Source organism: Diadema antillarum, unplaced genomic scaffold, assembly GCF_040938485.1.
Source record: "Diadema antillarum isolate AM-2024a unplaced genomic scaffold, OU_Dant_1.0 seq00000759_RagTag, whole genome shotgun sequence".
In the NCBI taxonomy this organism is placed as follows: Eukaryota; Metazoa; Echinodermata; class Echinoidea; order Diadematoida; family Diadematidae; genus Diadema; species Diadema antillarum.
In genome coordinates, this window is record NW_027271650.1 from 164,329 (window position 1) to 183,336 (window position 19,008).

Sequence of the window (19,008 nt, forward strand, 5' to 3'; positions counted from 1 at the left end):
GTGAGATGGATGGTAGCCTATTGTCAAGTCCCTCTGGCTCTATGATGAAGAAAGCAAAGCCGAGTGGGGTTGCGCGTTTCGTTCGCCCATTATAAAGCGAGAAGGCCTTGACAAAAGGCTTGATGGATGGAGGGCCTCATCAAGCTTAGTAGCACGAACGTGACGAATGAGCGTGGGAGAGAAATTAATTGTTTGAGGAGATGGGCGAGGGCTCTTCAAGTTCAACGGCCCACCATCCTACTCAAGCATGCTTTCTTTTTGTTCTTCTTCTCCTTGTTTGCCTATGCATTCTCATTTTCATTGGGCCTCATCGGGCCTTATAAATTGTCGGATTCATGGGTCTCATATGCCAGGCGTTGAACTCGTGGGCTTTTTGACAAATGGACCATTTTCAACGTCGAACTCGTTGACCATATTATTACTAGTGTGTTTCGGTCTCGTGGGATGACTCCATCATACAGAAACATGTTAAATTCTGACAGCATCTTGAGATCACCACAAAACAAGATTAAATGAAACCAAAACCCAAAGAGAAATGTGGATTGAGTGAAAGCAGCAACATTAGTAGAACACATCAGTGAAAGTTTGAGGAAAATCGGACAATCAATGCAAAAGTTGGGAATTTACAAAGTTTTTGTGTTGGAACCGCTGGATGAGGAGACTACTAGAGATTATGACGTATGTGTGGACAACAATATAAAGAAAATACAAAGAAAATTCCACAAAAAATCACTTTTCTAGCATAAGGAGAGTCCACTATGACTAACCGCTTTCAGAAAGCAGGGGGAATAATTGCCACCCTTAACATATGTCAGTACAAGCTGTATCAAGTTGATGGAGTGTAATTTTCATGAAAAATGAATATTTGTGGAATTCCCTTTATTATTTTCTTTATATTGTTGTCCACACATACGTCATAATCTCTAGTAGTCTCCTCATCCAGCTGTTCCAACACCAAAACTTTAAAAATTCATAACTTTTGCATCGATTGTCTGATTTTCCTCAAATTTTCACTAATGTGTTCTACTAATGTTGCTGCTTTCACTCAATCCACATTGCTCTTTGGGTTTTGGTTTCCTTTAATACTACTATAACAAGTAATCCAAGAAGATTAAGTGTCTTTTGACGCAGTGCCAATATATCCACTTATATTTTTCTTATAACAATTAAATAACTTTTTAACAGGACCCATGCCAATCGTTGTTTGTTAGGGACTGGACAAATTACAAAGCAGCACCCAAGGACAATAACGCTGTAGACATTGCAAGCTACATTAAGGTAGTTTATTGTTTCTTTTCCAATTCTTAGACAAATTAAAAAAAATAGCTAGATGTATAGCAAGAGGTCCTCATCAATCTACCTATAACTCTTTAAAACGTTCTTTTAATCGGTATCTATCTTTGACATCATCTGGTACCACATATCAGATCCTGTGGCGCCGGTACCGTCGGCATATCTCTTCGTCATCAACTCCCTCCCGTAATCGCTGGTGATATAGCGGACTTTGGGCTCCGCGGCGGCCAAGCACTCGGCCACCACGTCAGCAATGTCGCTGGGCTGCTGGATGCTCGGCATGAATTCTTCAGCAGCCAGTCCCATAAAGCAAGACACCAGCTGGGATATAAGGGGAAAGATGATATGAAATAATGCCAATAATATTTTTGATGGGTATGCTTATCACTATCGTGGTATCTGCAAGCGTTGTGAGAGTAGTTTCATAATCATGACAAATGTAATATATAGTGATAGTGTTCAGAAAAGGTTGGTAGGTCTAACTGTGAAGAGTCGTTAGCGTGATTTTTCTTTTCATAATAATGAACCTTTGGAACTACACATGTACTAAACTTATACTTTTTCGGAAGTGACAAACCTTCGGATTAACGCCACAAATTTTTAGATAAACAAACCTTGTTTCATTGTCGGAGTAATGAACCTTCGGAATAATGGACGTATGCAACCTGTCATAATTACATAGGCGATCGAACGACAGCTTTTTCAATCTATAGTATTTGTAAATTGTTATCGGTATCGGAGTCCATAGACTACTTGATACAAAAACGTAAGAAGTATGAACATGAAGAAAATATAAGTTTTAGACCGAAGCTCCCAAAATAATATTAAAGAATAAAGAGTTTAATATTATCTTTTTTCCTTCTAAGATAAAAATCCGTAACTTTTATGGGAATTCTCAAATGGAAAAGACATGAAAAGGAGAGCGAATATTGCTGTTTTTGAGAAGGAAATGAACCTCATGGAGCTTAGTTTAACAATGATGGGGAAAATAAAATGTTTAGTTATTAGCCCGTTAAGTAGACGAGTTGAAAGCTTTGTGATTATGTAGGCCTAAATGAATACTATAAAATGAGATTACGAGCTTCTGTTTGTTAAAGACGGGAGTATGAGGGGAATGCGAATGTTTTGTTACGCATTAGATTAGTTTCAATTTTCATAATTCTTTTCATGAAATCTGTATTTGGTTCACTTAGGGTACTGTATGCTGGTATATATGTTGCTTCATTACCCACGCCGATGAAAATCGGCAGGGGGTTATGTAAAGGGTTCCGTATGTTTGTTTGTTTGTTTGTTTGTTTGTTTGTTTGTTTTTTTGTTTGTTTGTTTGTTTGTTTGTTTGTTTGTTTGTTTGTATGTTTGTTTGTTTGTTTGTTTGTTTGTTTGTTTGTGTACAAGATAACAAGAGAACGGGTAAACGGATTTGCACGAAATGTTCAGGGAATGTTTGGATATTGACAGGAAAGAATCGATTAGATTTTGGTGATAATCGGTTGACCCTTGCAAATTCTGTGTGACCTTGAAGTTTTGACCCCATGGTATAGTGACCATTCCGAAAATTTCCCGTTTCTCACTTTGCGATTTTCCGCTACCATACGAAGACATAAACTCCCCAACGATCCGACTTCGCTGCTCAAATGTTCGTAAGAATTCCGAAATTTACGTTTAGGCCTATTTGAGGGACTATGTCCTTCTAGATTTATGAAAGTTCGTTCTCCGTCATCACAAACTGGCCCGTATTTTGATGATTTTTCAAATTAACATTGATTGTTTTTTTCGTTGGAGGAGCATTTTGCTCGGTCGCAGTCACACTGCACGATATGCGCGCTCAATGTCAATGCGTGTGCAAGGCCGCTGAAAATGCATCGCGCTCTACACTGTTGGTGCAAAATTGCACCGGGGACGTTGCGGCGCTCGTTGGTGGCCGAATACTGGTGCAGTAGACATTTGCATTCAACCCTTGCATTGAATAATTCCCGTAGACACTAATCATAGGGGTAATTGCCTAGGGGGTACGTAAATTTTGTTTTTCTTTTTTGCTTTTGTGGATACCATCAAAGATCGTACACTCATACGACCTTTGATATTTGATGATTTTTCAAATTAACATTGATTGTTTTTTTCGTTGGAGGAGCATTTTGCTCGGTCGCAGTCACACTGCACGATATGCGTGCTCAATGTCAATGCGTGTGCAAGGCCGCTGAAAATGCATCGCGCTCTACACTGTTGGTGCAAAATTGCACCGGGGACGTTGCGGCGCTCGTTGGTGGCCGAATACTGGTGCAGTAGACATTTGCATTCAACCCTTGCATTGAATAATTCCCGTAGACACTAATCATAGGGGTAATTGCCTAGGGGGTACGTAAATTTTGTTTTTCTTTTTTGCTTTTGTGGATACCATCAAAGATCGTACACTCATACGACCTTTGATATTTGATGATTTTTCAAATTAACATTGATTGTTTTTTTCGTTGGAGGAGCATTTTGCTCGGTCGCAGTCACACTGCACGATATGCGTGCTCAATGTCAATGCGTGTGCAAGGCCGCTGAAAATGCATCGCGCTCTACACTGTTGGTGCAAAATTGCACCGGGGACGTTGCGGCGCTCGTTGGTGGCCGAATACTGGTGCAGTAGACATTTGCATTCAACCCTTGCATTGAATAATTCCCGTAGACACTAATCATAGGGGTAATTGCCTAGGGGGTACGTAAATTTTGTTTTTCTTTTTTGCTTTTGTGGATACCATCAAAGATCGTACACTCATACGACCTTTGATATCATCACACTCTCGGCTTGCTATAATCAAAATATCCCGCAAGAAAACGGCGTATTTCTCGATTTTTAGCGCTTTTTCCGCGACCCGTCGCGTAGACAATACTCTTAAAACTGGACTTAATTCGCGCGCGCTTGGAAAAGTTCCGATTCTGCACTTTTGACGGTGGAATTTGGGATTTTCGATGGATTTTTGGAGGAGACTTAAGGACTTTCCTGTACGTGAATGAGTGTTAATACCGTATGTGTAATTATGTGATTTGCGTGTGATGTGACTGTAGAACCAAAGATCGTTCACTTCAGTGTACGATCTTTGGTAGAACTCACTGGCTGGTGATAAAGCACACTGGCAATTAAGTGGCCGAATTCTGGTAGATGACCGAATGCACATTATGTTTACCCCGACTTTGTACTTAGGCGTGGGTCTGCCGCCTTTGACGGCCCCTCTCTAGTTTTGTTGTATATTTTGGTAGTCTGCTGAATAATATGACTTCATTGACTGAACATCTTTTTTAAAGAGCTTGTAATAACAAACAATGTATGAAGCCCAACGTAGCGCACTGCTGAATATCATTTCAGCATCTTTTTGAAGATTCGTGGAAGACGAAAAACAAATATAATATGATGTACTGTGTTCAGCCACCAGTGAAATATTAGATTCCTTGCGTCCCTCAGAAAACAGTGCTTCTCGTCACTTCACAATCCATGATTTCAACTAGAGCCTCTCAGTTCATGATGTACAGTATTTGTTTAATATATGTATGTATGCCGCCTGGGATATATATGATTTGTATATGAATTCACGTATATGAAATACATAAAGTCATTCATGATTTAATACCTCAGAGTTGATTTTCACGTGCTCCATTAAGACAGCATTATTACAATGTTCGTAACAATAAATTCTATTTTTGCCCAAACCAAACTATTTGAAGCGTAGTCCGTTCTACACCTCGTTTGGCTATTCAATAATTTACAGCCAATATTTGAATCTTTGACAACAGAGGCTCTTGTATAAAAGCAATCCAGAAAGTAAATTTCCAGATATTATATTGATTTTCTCTAGCTACTCATTTGCAACAAGTCATCGTATTATATTTTGTCTTAATTACGCATAATATTTTTTCTGTCACGATTTGATCTTTTTTTTTGTTGTCGAAATGTAGTCTATGTCATTCCGAATCATTTTATGTTTATATTTTCATTTGTTCCAATTTTAATTCCTTTCATTCGTATTTCATCTATGTTGTGCTTAATCAGTTTTTTTTTCATCATTATTATTATTCTTGTACCTGTTACTCTTTGTTTTTGATTCAGTATTGTAAATTCTTTTGCACGGCCTTGCTGAAACCAGTTTCAAAGCTGAAATCAGGCTTTTTACTATGTTGAATGAATTTAAAAAATAATCAACTCAGAATGATATTTTTTTTATGACTATGAATGTGTGTGTGTGGAGGTTGGCTTGGCTGATTACCTTATCTGATGGGTCGTTGGGGTCGACATCTCCTGGTGAGAAAATTTCGTCTCTCGAACCTCTAATATTGGATGACATGTTTTCGGTGAACTTTGTGTTGACCAGCCCGGGACAAATGGAGCTTATCCTGCCATAGATTTCCATTGATCAAAACAGAGAGAGAGAGAAAAAAAAAAGAATACTGAAATGCATCCAAAAATACAGATATGAAATCGGAAATAATTGACCTTTCTGAGATAGTGAAGCGACCTGGCAGGGTAACGTATTGGAGAGGCATGGCATAAGCAGTAATTTTTTTTTAAATATTATTCGAAGTAATCATATCTCAGCACGGTGACCGATTGAACGGAGGGTGTGGGAAGGGTTTAATGTATCCCCTCCCAAATGAAAGAGCTTGAGTGTTGTTAGAATTGAAATTCTGCGATCTGGTGAACACTTTTGGTGGAATGATTGGAAAATTACATTGATATGTTGGTTACCTAAGCTGCAAACAAACCAAACTAAAAAAACAATTACTTCATTGTTGACTGTCATGATATACATACAGAGGAATCTTCCCAAGACTGGACGCTCAGAAACCTGCACCTCACCCGAATCGCGCCGTAAAGTTGTCCAAGGTTGACAAGATGGTAATAGAGCTACCCATCAAGAACGTGAATCAGTAAAGAACGTTGTAATGAACACTTTTTCCAGTTCATACCCTTGACGCATGATACTATCTATATTGCTACATGTGATTATTAACTTATTATGCTAATCATGGTCTTTAATACAATCGTGCTGCTTTTCAAGATAAAAACTGGTGCCATAAATGGATTCATCGTCAAAGAAAACCTTGAATTTTTTGTGTTATTCTTGTTTACATGGCTTCCTGCAGGAGGCTTACAGACATATTACATACCTGTATAGTGCTAATTAACCGATTATGCTACTCAGCTGATTTTGCTAATTATGCTAATAAGAATGATTAAGATTATCGACATATTATACATTGTTTATGCCTTAATTAAATGATTTTGGTAATTAGGCTAATACAAATAAGTAAGATTATCAGCATATCGCATATTGTACAGATGTATATGTCTTAATTAGATGATTTTCTAAATAGGTTTATAAAAGACGTTTGCATCAATATCGTTTTAGAACACGATTAAAAAAAAGAAAAGGAAAAGGAAAACGTGCTTAACAACTTTTCCAGCTTATGTAGAGTACAAATACATGGTATACGGGTCCGTTTACTGGACTATACTCTCCATACAAATAGCTTACCACACTCCAAAACATTTCAGTTCGGGATACAGCGATTCCGTCAAGCCTTCCATAGCAAACTTCGTAGCAGTGTAGATGTTACTGAATGGGAAACCTGCAGTTTCGTGTGATTAAAATCAAAAGTTTTTCAGTATGCATTCATCACGATATACAAAATGTACAGCTTTTATTATTTCGCCAAAATAATGACTATATAATATACACGTTAGCTCATCACATAGTCGAAGTAATTCATAATTGCAAAATTGCAAAAATCCATTAGTACCAAAATCAAGAATATTATTTTTCTATCTCTTTTCAATCTTATATACAAATCAGTATCCGTTGCCAGTACACTGATTAATTAAGAAGTGGTGAAAATGAGGTGACGCTATTCTTAAAATCCATTGTTGTTTTATGTAATTTGATTAAACTTATGGTCGGTTGCCTATCAACTGATATCATGACTAAGATCCGTATTCACAAACTAATCAATTGTCATTCTGGGGAAATTCATACCGCGTACTTCTCAATGCATTTTGGCAAAACTACCCTGCATTCAGCTTGACACTCAGTCTCTAAGATATTAATCAAAGAAATTCATTACATGCCAATCAAGACAACTCCAGTCTCCCAAGAAAAGTTTTTTTTTTTCGCGTCAGCAGTGGAAACACAGGTAGTACACTGCAATAAATCTACGTCTTTTCAACTACATTCAACCTCATGATGATTCGAAAAATAAGACTACTACTACTACTACTACTACTACTACTATTACTAATACTATATACTAATAACAACAGTAAAACTCCAAAGTTTAACACACATCACACGCGCAAAGACACAGTTTATCACACACACACACACACACACACACACAAACATTAACAAAATATTGAGCACACCGATGAATGGCACAATACTACTGATGTTGATGATACGTCCAGATCTTTGGCGCTTCATGATAGGAACCACTTCCTGGATCAGGCGGTACGTTCCGATCATGTTTGTGTCCACCATTTGCCTCATGTCCGCCATCGGCATTCGTTCGAAGGGCCCCACGTAACAGAATGCGGCGTTGCTTACTGGGGGAAAGGGAAACAATGAATATCATCAGCGACTGGTCGAAGACACATGGTATTATCTACATTGTCATATACCGGATGTGGTTAAAAAGAAAATGTCGAATTTTTTAAAGGCAAATTATAAGGACTTTTTGCGGGACGTAGTGTACATAGACAGAAGACGTTGCGACCATTGTGAGCGATATTTCAAGACAACTGAGAGGTTTCCAGGCAACCAGGAAACATGACAGCACAGTGAAATCTATGAAACAAATTTTGCAGAGGTTGGCTTCAATTGTCTTCGTAGTAACAGAGAGACACTGTCCATCTTTATGCGTGAGACTGAAATGACTGAATATGAAAGTCACTGGTCAGACCGTCTGTATATAAGTCATTATCCATGAATTCGAGTCGAGCACGTTGGAGGCATTGGAGTAAACTATGTTATCTATCTCTTGAGTATGAGGTTTCGTTTAAAAGTAAGCGTTGGTCGTGATATTTTCCTTCTCTTAGTATCTTGACATATAGGCCTACACATATAGCAGGTGTGTCGTCAGGCGAGACACTTTATTTTCATTTCCATTTTCATTTATTGTTTTCAGAATGGACTCAAAGGCGTTGGTGCCATGCGTCAAACAATTTTCAAAGTTTTTGGTTGTTCCAAACAAACCCAATTTTTCCAAACTCCAAACTAATCGTATCCTACATGGTTATGGAGTTGCCGGGCATTTTTTTTTTAATTCACGAAATTACACGATAAACATCACTCTTTGAGAGAAGATAAATCGCTTTATGTTGGCCAAAGTAACAGCTGTAATGATGTTCAGAGTAGGAGACTGCTCATGAGACAGTGTGCTGTGGCATCAGATTCTGATCCTTGTTACGATGTACATCATTTAGTTCCGTGATTGATTTAATGATACAATGTGTAAAGTCAGTTTCGCACGATATGTTGGCAGCTTGAAAAGGGGCATTCAGCACAAACCGATGATGTCGATTCGGCTGTGTCTCTTCATGATCTCCTTCATGACCGAAACGATCTGTTCTTCTTTCGTGATGTCCAGTTGGAAGATGAAGAGAGTCTTGTTGAGGGCGCTTCCGGCTGCTTCCTCGAGTTCGCCCTTCTTTGTCAGGTTCCTCATGGTGGCGTAGACCAAGAACGACTCCTTTGGGTCCTGGGCCAGCTTGACTGCCGTGGCGAGTCCTATTCCTGACGAGCAGCCGGTGATGAGAGTAACCTCTGTAGCCATGGTGATGCGCCGTTTCCTGATGGAGCGTGAATTTAAAGGGATGTTATAGTGTTGGTTAAGGTGGAATTCGGCTTTTAACTTTTTGCGAGATATTTAGAAACCACTTTATCATGTTTATGACATATCAAGAAGCCAACAATTCTAGAGGAATTCAGAGCTTCTTCGATGAAAATCGGTTTTAAAATGGATGAGATAACCAAAAACAAGCTAAAACAAAGCGATCCCAATAATAGGTGGGTCCCACATTTTATTAGGATTGCTTGTTTTGGATATCCCAGCCATTTAAAACCGATTTTCATCAAATAAACTCTGAATTCCTCTTAGAATTATACTCTTTTTGATAAGAGCTTAAATTCTTACTATCTAAAAAAATCATCAAAAAACGTTGGAAACCTAAAACGCCATCTCAACGAAACTATGCCATCTCTTTAAGGTACGGTCATGACTAATAAGTAATAGTAATGGTAATAGTCATAGTCATAGTCATAGTCATAGTAATAGTAATAATACTGGTGATAGTGTTCATGATGATAATGATGATTATTTTTAAAGAGCTATATAGATAAATTTTGATGCTAATCTGTGTTCTTGATCATTTCCTGAAACAAAACAAAAAATCACCTGCAAATTGCATTTTACACTTCTTTAATGTTGTTGAATGTAGTGCAATATCTTTGTTGTATACACGTTGTTTACTAGGGTCATCCCACGAGCATGATATACCCACAAGTCATGCGGCCCACGAGATCTTAAGAAGGTCCATTAGTCACGATATCCACGAGTCATGCAGGCTGGCTTGTTTGTGGACTATGCCTTAGGCAAACATCAGCTGAACATGAAAAACGATTGCATCTGTATTTCTTCAAACATTGTTCTGACCCAACAGTAGCGTTACAATCATACATTTCTTGTTCACCGTGTTGTAGTAAAAATATTTTGCCATACTATATATACGGATATGCTATATAAACATTTGCCACGCTCATTCCTTTACAATAGCAATACTCGATACAATGCAGACAGAAATAGCTATAGAACATCGACTGCGTTAAATCGTCAGTCATAACAATTTGTTTCATCTGTATAACATCTCCTTGCACCTTGAACCTTAAAGTATTAATCCCTTTCAGCAGCTCCTTGGAACTATCCCGGAATGGTGGAAGTGTTGTGCGTCAGTGAGAGGTGACACGGTGAACATGATGATTATAGATGTCACTAATGTACAATAAAAGTGACTGTGCGTAGTGCAAGTAAAAGACATGCCTCTTTGCTCAGAGCATGTGTGACCCAACAGGAGGCTGCATCACAATGCTTTGGAAAGCAAATCAGAATAATTTTGACTGTTCCCTTTCTTTGCTTTTAGAGAGAAAAAAAAGGAAAAAATCTAATCCAGACATACTATATTCATCCGACGAATTTTGATTACCTGGAAATTACGGCATGGGATTTTCTGTAGCGAAGTAACACTATCCCCACTTACACAGTATTACTTTTTTCTTTTGTGGTGTCTTTTTTTTTAATATCTACTACTATACAGCCATTTTTTCACATCCCTGGATTATTCCTAAGAGTCTAGCATTTGCCCGCATACAGCAGACAATAAAAAATGTCTAGTGAACGGATATAGGGAACAACTGCTAGCCCACCGTACCCCCATTATGTACCTATTCTGCCCTGACCACAGTTAAATTTAGAAAACTGTAACCGATTCTGCCAGCACTCATTCATCTTCCTTCTATGTCTGAGAAGAGAGGTAAAGAATACACCATAAATGTGCGCCGGTGTCAGTATCACTATCATGAACAACGGGTTTGTATAACTATATTGTTGTCCCGAATGAATGTCTCTCTTTACCCTTAAAACATCATTCCTTGAAAGCACAACACAAACATTTCACAGGAATTTTCACTATTATATAATTGGCTAATGGTACAGAATACGTTTAAGTATAGACTTTGGATTTCAAGACTTTGTGTCAAGTGATATGAAAACTACCGCTTAATGACAATTATAATTTTGTAGTCCCTCTGTACTGTCCGCTTGCACGATTACAGTTCGTTATTCCGAAACTTTGTTATTCCGAAGGTTCGTTAATCCGAAAAAAAGTTCGACATTCTGAAAATGAAATAGGATTCGTCAATCCGAAGGTTTGTAATTCCAAAGGCTCTTTAGTTATACACGCACCTTCTTTTCAGTTTAGGATTAGCAAACCTCATTTCATTTTGGGATTAGCAATCCTTCGGAATAACGAACCTTACTTCGGTATCATATTAATGAACCTTCGGAACAACGAGCAAAAGTCGCTGCTGCCATAAACCGTATCAGCTTATTGATGTTGAATGTAATTATTAACAATTCGTTGAATAGAATATGTAAAGGATAATATGATTTCATAGTGGGTGATGACAGTTGACGATCTTTGCAACACTAATTTTGAGCGATGGTCATTATTCGGAAGGTTCGTTATTCCGAAACACACAAATTCCCTCTAGGCCTACCTATATTTTCGTTAATCCGAAAATCAAACAACAGTGAATAAGGTTATTCTGAAGGTTCAATAGTCAGAAAATGAAATATCAAGGTTCGTAAATCCGAAATGGAAAAAAGAGTTACGTATACCGACGAACCTTTTTCCGAATAACGCACCTTCGGAGTAACGAACTGCAACCGAGATTTTAACCATAATCTACCATGATAACATTACGGTCAACATACTGTACACTTTTGATCCCGTCCGAGAGGTATGGTACTCTTTTCACGGTTATGTATATACAACATCGATAATCATACTATTGAGTTCTTTAAAAACAAATCCAATCCAGATCTGTACGTATGCAGCATTCTAAGTGTGATAACAGATCCACACTGCGGCATCAAATAAACGAACCCTCAAATTTGAGTTTTCATTAATTGTCATAAGATACATCGCATGAGAAACATTTAAATCAGGAACATCTGCAGGTCTCCCATTCAACGGACGCAAATATTCTTGAATTAACATTAGTGCATCCATTTAATTGATAACTCAGTAACGGTTTATTTTTGCAGCCACCTTACCTGGGAGGAGCGAATAGGTGTACCAGGTGGATCAGACGTCTGCTCCAGAGGCCGCCACGCTGTTGATAGTATAAGCAGGAGTAGAGTATGATCAGATCTACAGAACATGCTAAACATTCATACCTGCTCTTTTTCCCCTCCTGAACTTTTGAACCTCAACACACTCCCATTTGAAGAGAGACCCCAGTTCACATAGAAATTAAATGCAAGGAAGTTAATATCAACTGGTAGCAAGACATCGGGATTCTAATGTTTATAAATATAGTTCTTTTATAATTCTATATATATTTCTTTAAATTTTTTTCGGGGGGGGGGTGTACATATCGGCGGGATTCGAACACAGGAATCACGACATCGTGACTAGAGCATTTAACTCGTGTATACACTGTACCACGATGTTCCCTATTAGATGAAGTATCGCGTGTAGAGTCGTCGAGATCTGGTCGTTCCTTTTATAACTCAAGTGATTATTTGATCTACATAAAGTATAGCTCAATAAGGGTAGCCTTTTGCCAAGGCCCTCTCGCTGTATAGTGGTCAGCGAATGGGGGCGAACGGAGCGAACTCAGATGAGTTGGACGTCGCTATATCGCGCTAGGTTGGGCTCGCTTCGCTCGCCTGTTATAGCCATCACATTACAGTGAGAGGGCCTTAACGAAAGGCTTTGGGAGAGGCTGGTTTTGGATAAAGTCTGCTGAACAATTATTTTCTTCTTTTTGTTGAACATATCACCGATGCTAACTTGACAAGAAAACTCCCTTCAGAATTCGTGTTTTGTTTTGTTTTCGGGCGAGCACAAATTTCTAAACGTAGGCCTCTAGACCTATACAGGTCCCTGTTCAGACGACAATGTAATCGTGTGACGCATGAAGAAATTTTGATCTCAAGTCGTTGAGCAAACAAACCGACACACAAGTATAGGCCTATGTTATCACATGCGCATTGCAGAGTAAAGTGCAATGTTAATGACCGCTTTCCTATTGATCACGTAAAGCAGATTCAAGTGCACTTAACCCCCCCCCCAAAAAAAAGGGGGGCAAACCATCAATCGCCCCGAGATAATACACGGTTGTTGATTTTTGCTCAGTGATATAAATCTATTCTATTTTGATACATGGTGTGCAAGTATCACAAGGGCATCATCATGTTAAAGCATTGCCACACACACATACACGCACGACATTTCCAGTCAGTCCGCAGCGTGTGCGATAATGAGGCACGAACGACAATTTTATTCAGAATCACGTTTACGCGGTTTGTGCCCTTGAGACTGACGAGATTTCGCGATACTTTGCGAGAGTTTTTGCAGAGGTAGGAACAACAGCTTTCATAGCTTTCGCAGTGCATTGTTTGACCCAGGATGGTCAGGTAAGTTATAGAGCTGATTATGCTCATTAATTTGATACCTAATTTCCCTATTTTTGATGTCAATATAGTAGTCCATTTTAGCATCAAAGTAAACGATTATTTTGCCAATGTTCAAGAAGCTTTTAGATCATAGTTTGATGTTTTGCTAGTTCCTGACTGGTATTGAAAATAGATCTCCGTAATTTCTTCGATTTCACAATCGTGAAACTTGAGCGAGTATGATCAATTAAAAAACGAAGAGGGGCACCATTTTTAAGGTTGTGAATTTTCCTGTTGAAAACAAGACAAATTATGTTTTCTTACTGGAAGTGGGGTAGTGAATGAACACGCGTGGAATGTGTTGTTGATACCCAGACAATGGTCGTGGACAATGGCCAGGATTGGAATGTTTCATGAGGAATTCCACTATCGCAGCTAGTCTTTGTTCATTCTGAAATGTGGTGTGCGCAAGCACATGGAAACATGTGCTTACTTCTTTCATGTGCATGCATTTCACCCTGTGTCAAGAATTCAGACTAGCAGTGCTCGGGGCAATCCACATGAATAATTGATTAAGCATTCATGTGCCTTGCAACAGAGCTCGGGACAGGTGGCAGCCTAGCCTTTAAACAAGGCGACTCGCTCTGCGTGCCCCCGTATAGCGCGTTTACCCCACAAACCTGTTGGCCGGCGAGTGGAGCGAGCCGCCTTTATCCACTCGTTCAGGGATGTGTACTTTTGTCGTTGTTGTTGCTTTATATTCTTTGACAAATTTGCGTACAAATTTGACGCAGAAAATACACACGGCACCAAGGCAAGCCTCGTTAATATTAAAGCCTCGTTAATATTAAGTAACTATTCTTATTCTACTTAATATTAACGAGGCTTGCCTTGGTGCCGTGTGTATTTTCTGCGTCAAATTTGTACGCAAATTTGTCAAAGAATATAAAGCAACAACAACGACAAAAGTACACATCCCTGAACGAGTGGATAAAGGCGGCTCGCTCCACTCGCCGGCCAACAGGTTTGTGGGGTAAACGCGCTATACGGGGGCACGCAGAGCGAGTCGCCTTGTTTAAAGGCTAGTGGCAGCCAGGTCCATTGTTCAGGGTCATTGTAAGTGCACACTCACACAGGGATGCCAAGTTCAAAAAAAAAATTTAATGAGTGAGATTTTCATGACTCGGCATCTCGGCATGCGAATGTGCGCGCGAGCGAGGGTGTGGGAGGGTTTTCCCCACCCTGTGGCCTCCCACGGTAGGGAACTTTTTCAATTTTTAGCTCTTAATGGTGCGATCAGGTGCATACTTAAGTGACTATTTTTTACTTATTTTGAAAGACAAAAGGGAAATATACCTTCATTTGCAACTATCACTTTAATCTTTTGAGCTATACTCATTATTATAGGCCCAAGTTGCAGACTTGGCCCGATGCGTGAGAAAAATGGGTGTCATGCGTGAGATTGCCCCTAAATGCTTGAGTCTCACGCAGAATGCGTGAGACTTGGTAGCTCTGCTCACATACACATCATTGGTTCCTGTGTAAAGTTCAAGTTTTGTATAGAGAGTGAAAATTCGATCACAATCTGGAACCTAACATCTAAAACTCACAGCATTGAGTCAGCAGCCAATGGATACTACGCAATGCGACACGCCGCGTCTTGCGACAGATTTCGACCAATCACAGACCCGGAATTCCGGTGCGAATGCGAGGATAATCTTTTCAAACTCGACGCTAGACATGTCTCTGAATTTTGCTAGTTCCTGACCCGTATTGAAATGAAGATGGGAAAACGTGCCCTTATTGTGATACTACATGTATATTCTTTAGCGGACATAGTCTTTACCATATTTTAGAGGGGCATGAAAGATTTCAGGTTAGTTTTTTGGCGTCAAACGTGAAGGAATATTTTTGAATACAATACCGAACTTCGAGAGGGATTTTGATATTCTATATTCTTCTTTTCCGTTTATTTTGATCATGAGCATATTTGCTTATGTTTTTTCTTTCAGTCGATACTAAAAGTGTCGAAAAAAAAAAGAAATACTCGTTCTACACGGATTTATTCATGACCATGTATCTGCTCATTACGTATGCAAGCACTGCTCAGCGGTGCATACGACTTGAATAAATACGTGCGTTTTCGCTCGAGCTGCGGACTGACTGTTTCAGTTCATGTTCACTGAATTGGATTTATACCTTGTTCGTATAGTGTTGCGATGCCGTGATATTGTCACAATAGTGGACTCCCGTTATAATGAAGTCCTTGGGACCGACAGTTTTCTTTCGTTATCTCGAAATTTCATTATAACCGGACAAACAGACAATAATAAACGCAGAGTGGATCATTTTGATGCCTCGATTTTTACTTCGTTGTAACCGGAATTTCGTTATAACCGTGTTCATTATAACGAAGTCCTTGGGACCGGCAGTTTTCTTTGGTTGTATCGAAATTTCGTTATAACCGAACAAATAAACAATAATAAACGTAGAGTGGATAAATTTGCTGCCTCGATTTTTACTTCGTTGTAACCGGAATTTCGTTATAACCACATTCGTTATAACGGGAGTGCACTGTATCTCATTTTACATTGGCATTTCCTCTGTACTGTACTGTTTGCAATATAACACGTGTATCAGATAATCAGTTATGAAATGCTCTATAGTCATGCAAATAATTCATTGTCGGATAAATGCTGTATTTTCATATTGTTTGTCGAAAAATATGCGTCTTACAAGCTCTGCTCTGCAGTACATCACTCTTGCCCATCGCTGTTTTACATTTGTGGTCCTTGCAAAGTAAACATTTTCTCTTTCATCATATAGGTTATTAGTACATTATATGTGACCCTGCACCACAAAACAAACAAAAAGTCGCCAGACATGGATTTTTAGTTAAGGGCAGATTCTGAAAGAGCAGACTCTAAGCTTTAAAATGATGTATAACTCAATTCAAATGGACTCCCCTAACCTACCTAAATACTGGAAAGAAAGTACACACTCTGGAAAAGTGTGAACTGAGAAAAGAGGCTCTGAAGTACAGGGTCTATTCAAGCATCTAATCTTTACCAAGCTGTCCTAGCTGTGCCATAAAAGGGACAAAACACAGGATGTAAACCACTGGGGCAACAACAATGAAGAAATTATTAGATTAAGCTGAAATTAAGCATGTTTTATTAGCACATTCTGCCCATGATTAATTTTAACTTTCAAAGCAGTAGCGTCATCCTTTCAAAAGTTATTAGACTTGAAAGTGAAGAGTGTGCAAAGGATTTCAAGACATGAAAAGTGGTCTCTAAGTCACACCTGATCATTCTACTCTTCCCCCAAAAAGGGGTGTATAGAAAAACTGCTAAGAACACACTTTCCCATTCATGTTAAGATACCAAACTGAAGAGTAATGGAGAAGAAGGATAGCTCTTTCAGAAAATATGAAAAACTTAAGATTGACTTGGTTGAACCATTTCACCTTTTTTGAGTCCTCATTTAAAATCAAGGGGTGCGACCTTTTGTTTGTTTTGTGGTGCACGGTCACATATTTTGTATCATGCTTTTATGACTCTCACTCTTTAGGCCTACAGATTGTTAAACAATATAATTTGTAAGATGTATACGTTGTATTATGTATTACATTTGGTTGAATGTAGGTATACTTCGCTTGAATTAATTGAATTGAACCAAATTGGATTAGATGGCAAGGTACTCTACCATTTTCTTTATTTTCTTATCCTTAAAAAATACACACACACAACATAACACGCACAAAACTATTCATGAAAACTTCAAATAGTTGATGCTTATTCTTGACAGTGTGCATATTTTTATTAGAAATTTAATACGAACAAGTTTGGTTATCATAATATTGAAGTGGATTCAGTTATAGTGTCACGATAACATCTGTAACCTTCACGTTGTTGGGATGACTTCTAGGTTACGCCTGTAGAAGCAATTCATTTATTATCAACAATGTTGTATGTTTTACGAATCGTTCAAAAATAACACTCTAGTACATTACTTTTGAATATTCTACATGCTTCATGCCTAAGTAAATGAAAATGTAAAGAAGAGCACACAAAATTTAAGTAAAGGTGAGCTTTGTGCGACATTATGTCCCATATATTATGCGACACCTACATGACGTTGTTGTTAGATTATCATGATCATTTCACCAAGGTAAATAACCGGCCTATGTACTGTAGTTAGCAGTGCTTTAGTGGTCGGGATCAACCGTACGTGATGGTGAGGAGAAAGCAAATAAAAGAACAACAACAAAACTACAATAGCACAAACACGACAAAGGACATTGATAACTTTGAATCAACACCAAGGAATGTGCAGTATCAATGTGTTGATCCTTGGTGAATGGGAATTTTTATTGATTTTATTAAAATTATTATGGAATTTACACTGCGAAAGGATTAAAGAATGCAGTGCAACACATTGATATTCCAATAAATCAAAATCAACATCATCAAATCGAATCTCAAGTCAACCTATCAAATGCGAAAAAGTTGAGTGTTTTTCTTTTTCTCAATAACGATTTCTGCGTACTAAAATAAGTACAAGTTATAGGCCTGCCTACCCAAGCAAGTATATCAACGTTATGATGGTTGTCAACAAGACTGAAAGTACTTTATCTTCTTGCCGATCTGATAAAATGCTCTGTCCGGCAGTTTGACAATCAATTCAAATATCCACGTTATGCAATTGACCAATTTCAAGTCTTCTTCGGTATTTGCGCATTTATTATCATTATTTTTTTTTTGGATATGTCAAATACCATTTTGAGTCATTTCATGATCACTCATGTTCAACAACGCCCCATTTGCAGACTGAAATTGTAGACTCGTATACAACACAATGGGATGTATATTGATGGGTTATCTTAATACATCATACGGCACCTGGCATTGGTGATAATGTAAACGTTCATCCTTTTCTATCGATAATATCATGGTACAATTTCAAATATTGTCGAGAAGCTAAACAAATCTATAGATCTCTTAGACCTTCACGTCAAGTGGCCAACTTGATAATGTTGTTTAACTTGTTAATGGTACATCAATATGGAAAATAGTCATTACATCACCTTAATAGATAATAGCACGTCTTATGTAAGTGGAAACCAAATTTTAGGAATATGATACTGTGGGTTTGTTTTTTTTTATTCTGAGTTGTCCCTCAATAAAGTCAATTTTCCACTCCCCTGTAACAATTCAAATGAACAACGAAAACCAGTACTTAAGAATATGGTAAAAGAAACGGTGTCCCTTAGAAAGAAACATAAAGGTTTTACAATCATGCACTGACACTAGTTCCGGGATATATATATATATATATATATATATATATATATATATATCAGGATTACTCATAATTCAGATAAATTGCTTGTCGCAAATCTTACGAACAATTTTTCAGTTTACGAAGCTAATTGTAGTTAGTTGGCTGTAAAAGCTGCATGGGCGGAGATGATACACAATAGCCCATGGATACCAGACATGA

The 19,008-nt window shown here is 38.3% G+C and overlaps 1 protein-coding gene across 1 annotated transcript; it reads right to left on the reverse strand.

Annotated features, from left to right (window-relative positions):
- Positions 1-1,383: 1,383 nt before the first annotated feature.
- On the reverse strand, positions 1,384-9,099 carry LOC139738589 (retinol dehydrogenase 8-like). The gene is made up of 5 exons (XM_071649204.1): positions 8,835-9,099; positions 7,691-7,870; positions 6,807-6,900; positions 5,538-5,664; positions 1,384-1,614 (listed from the first exon to the last, which is right to left on the reverse strand). Exons 1-5 carry the CDS (start codon positions 9,097-9,099, stop codon positions 1,384-1,386), a joined length of 897 nt encoding a protein of 298 aa, XP_071505305.1.
- Between the last annotated feature and the right edge of the window lie 9,909 nt (positions 9,100-19,008).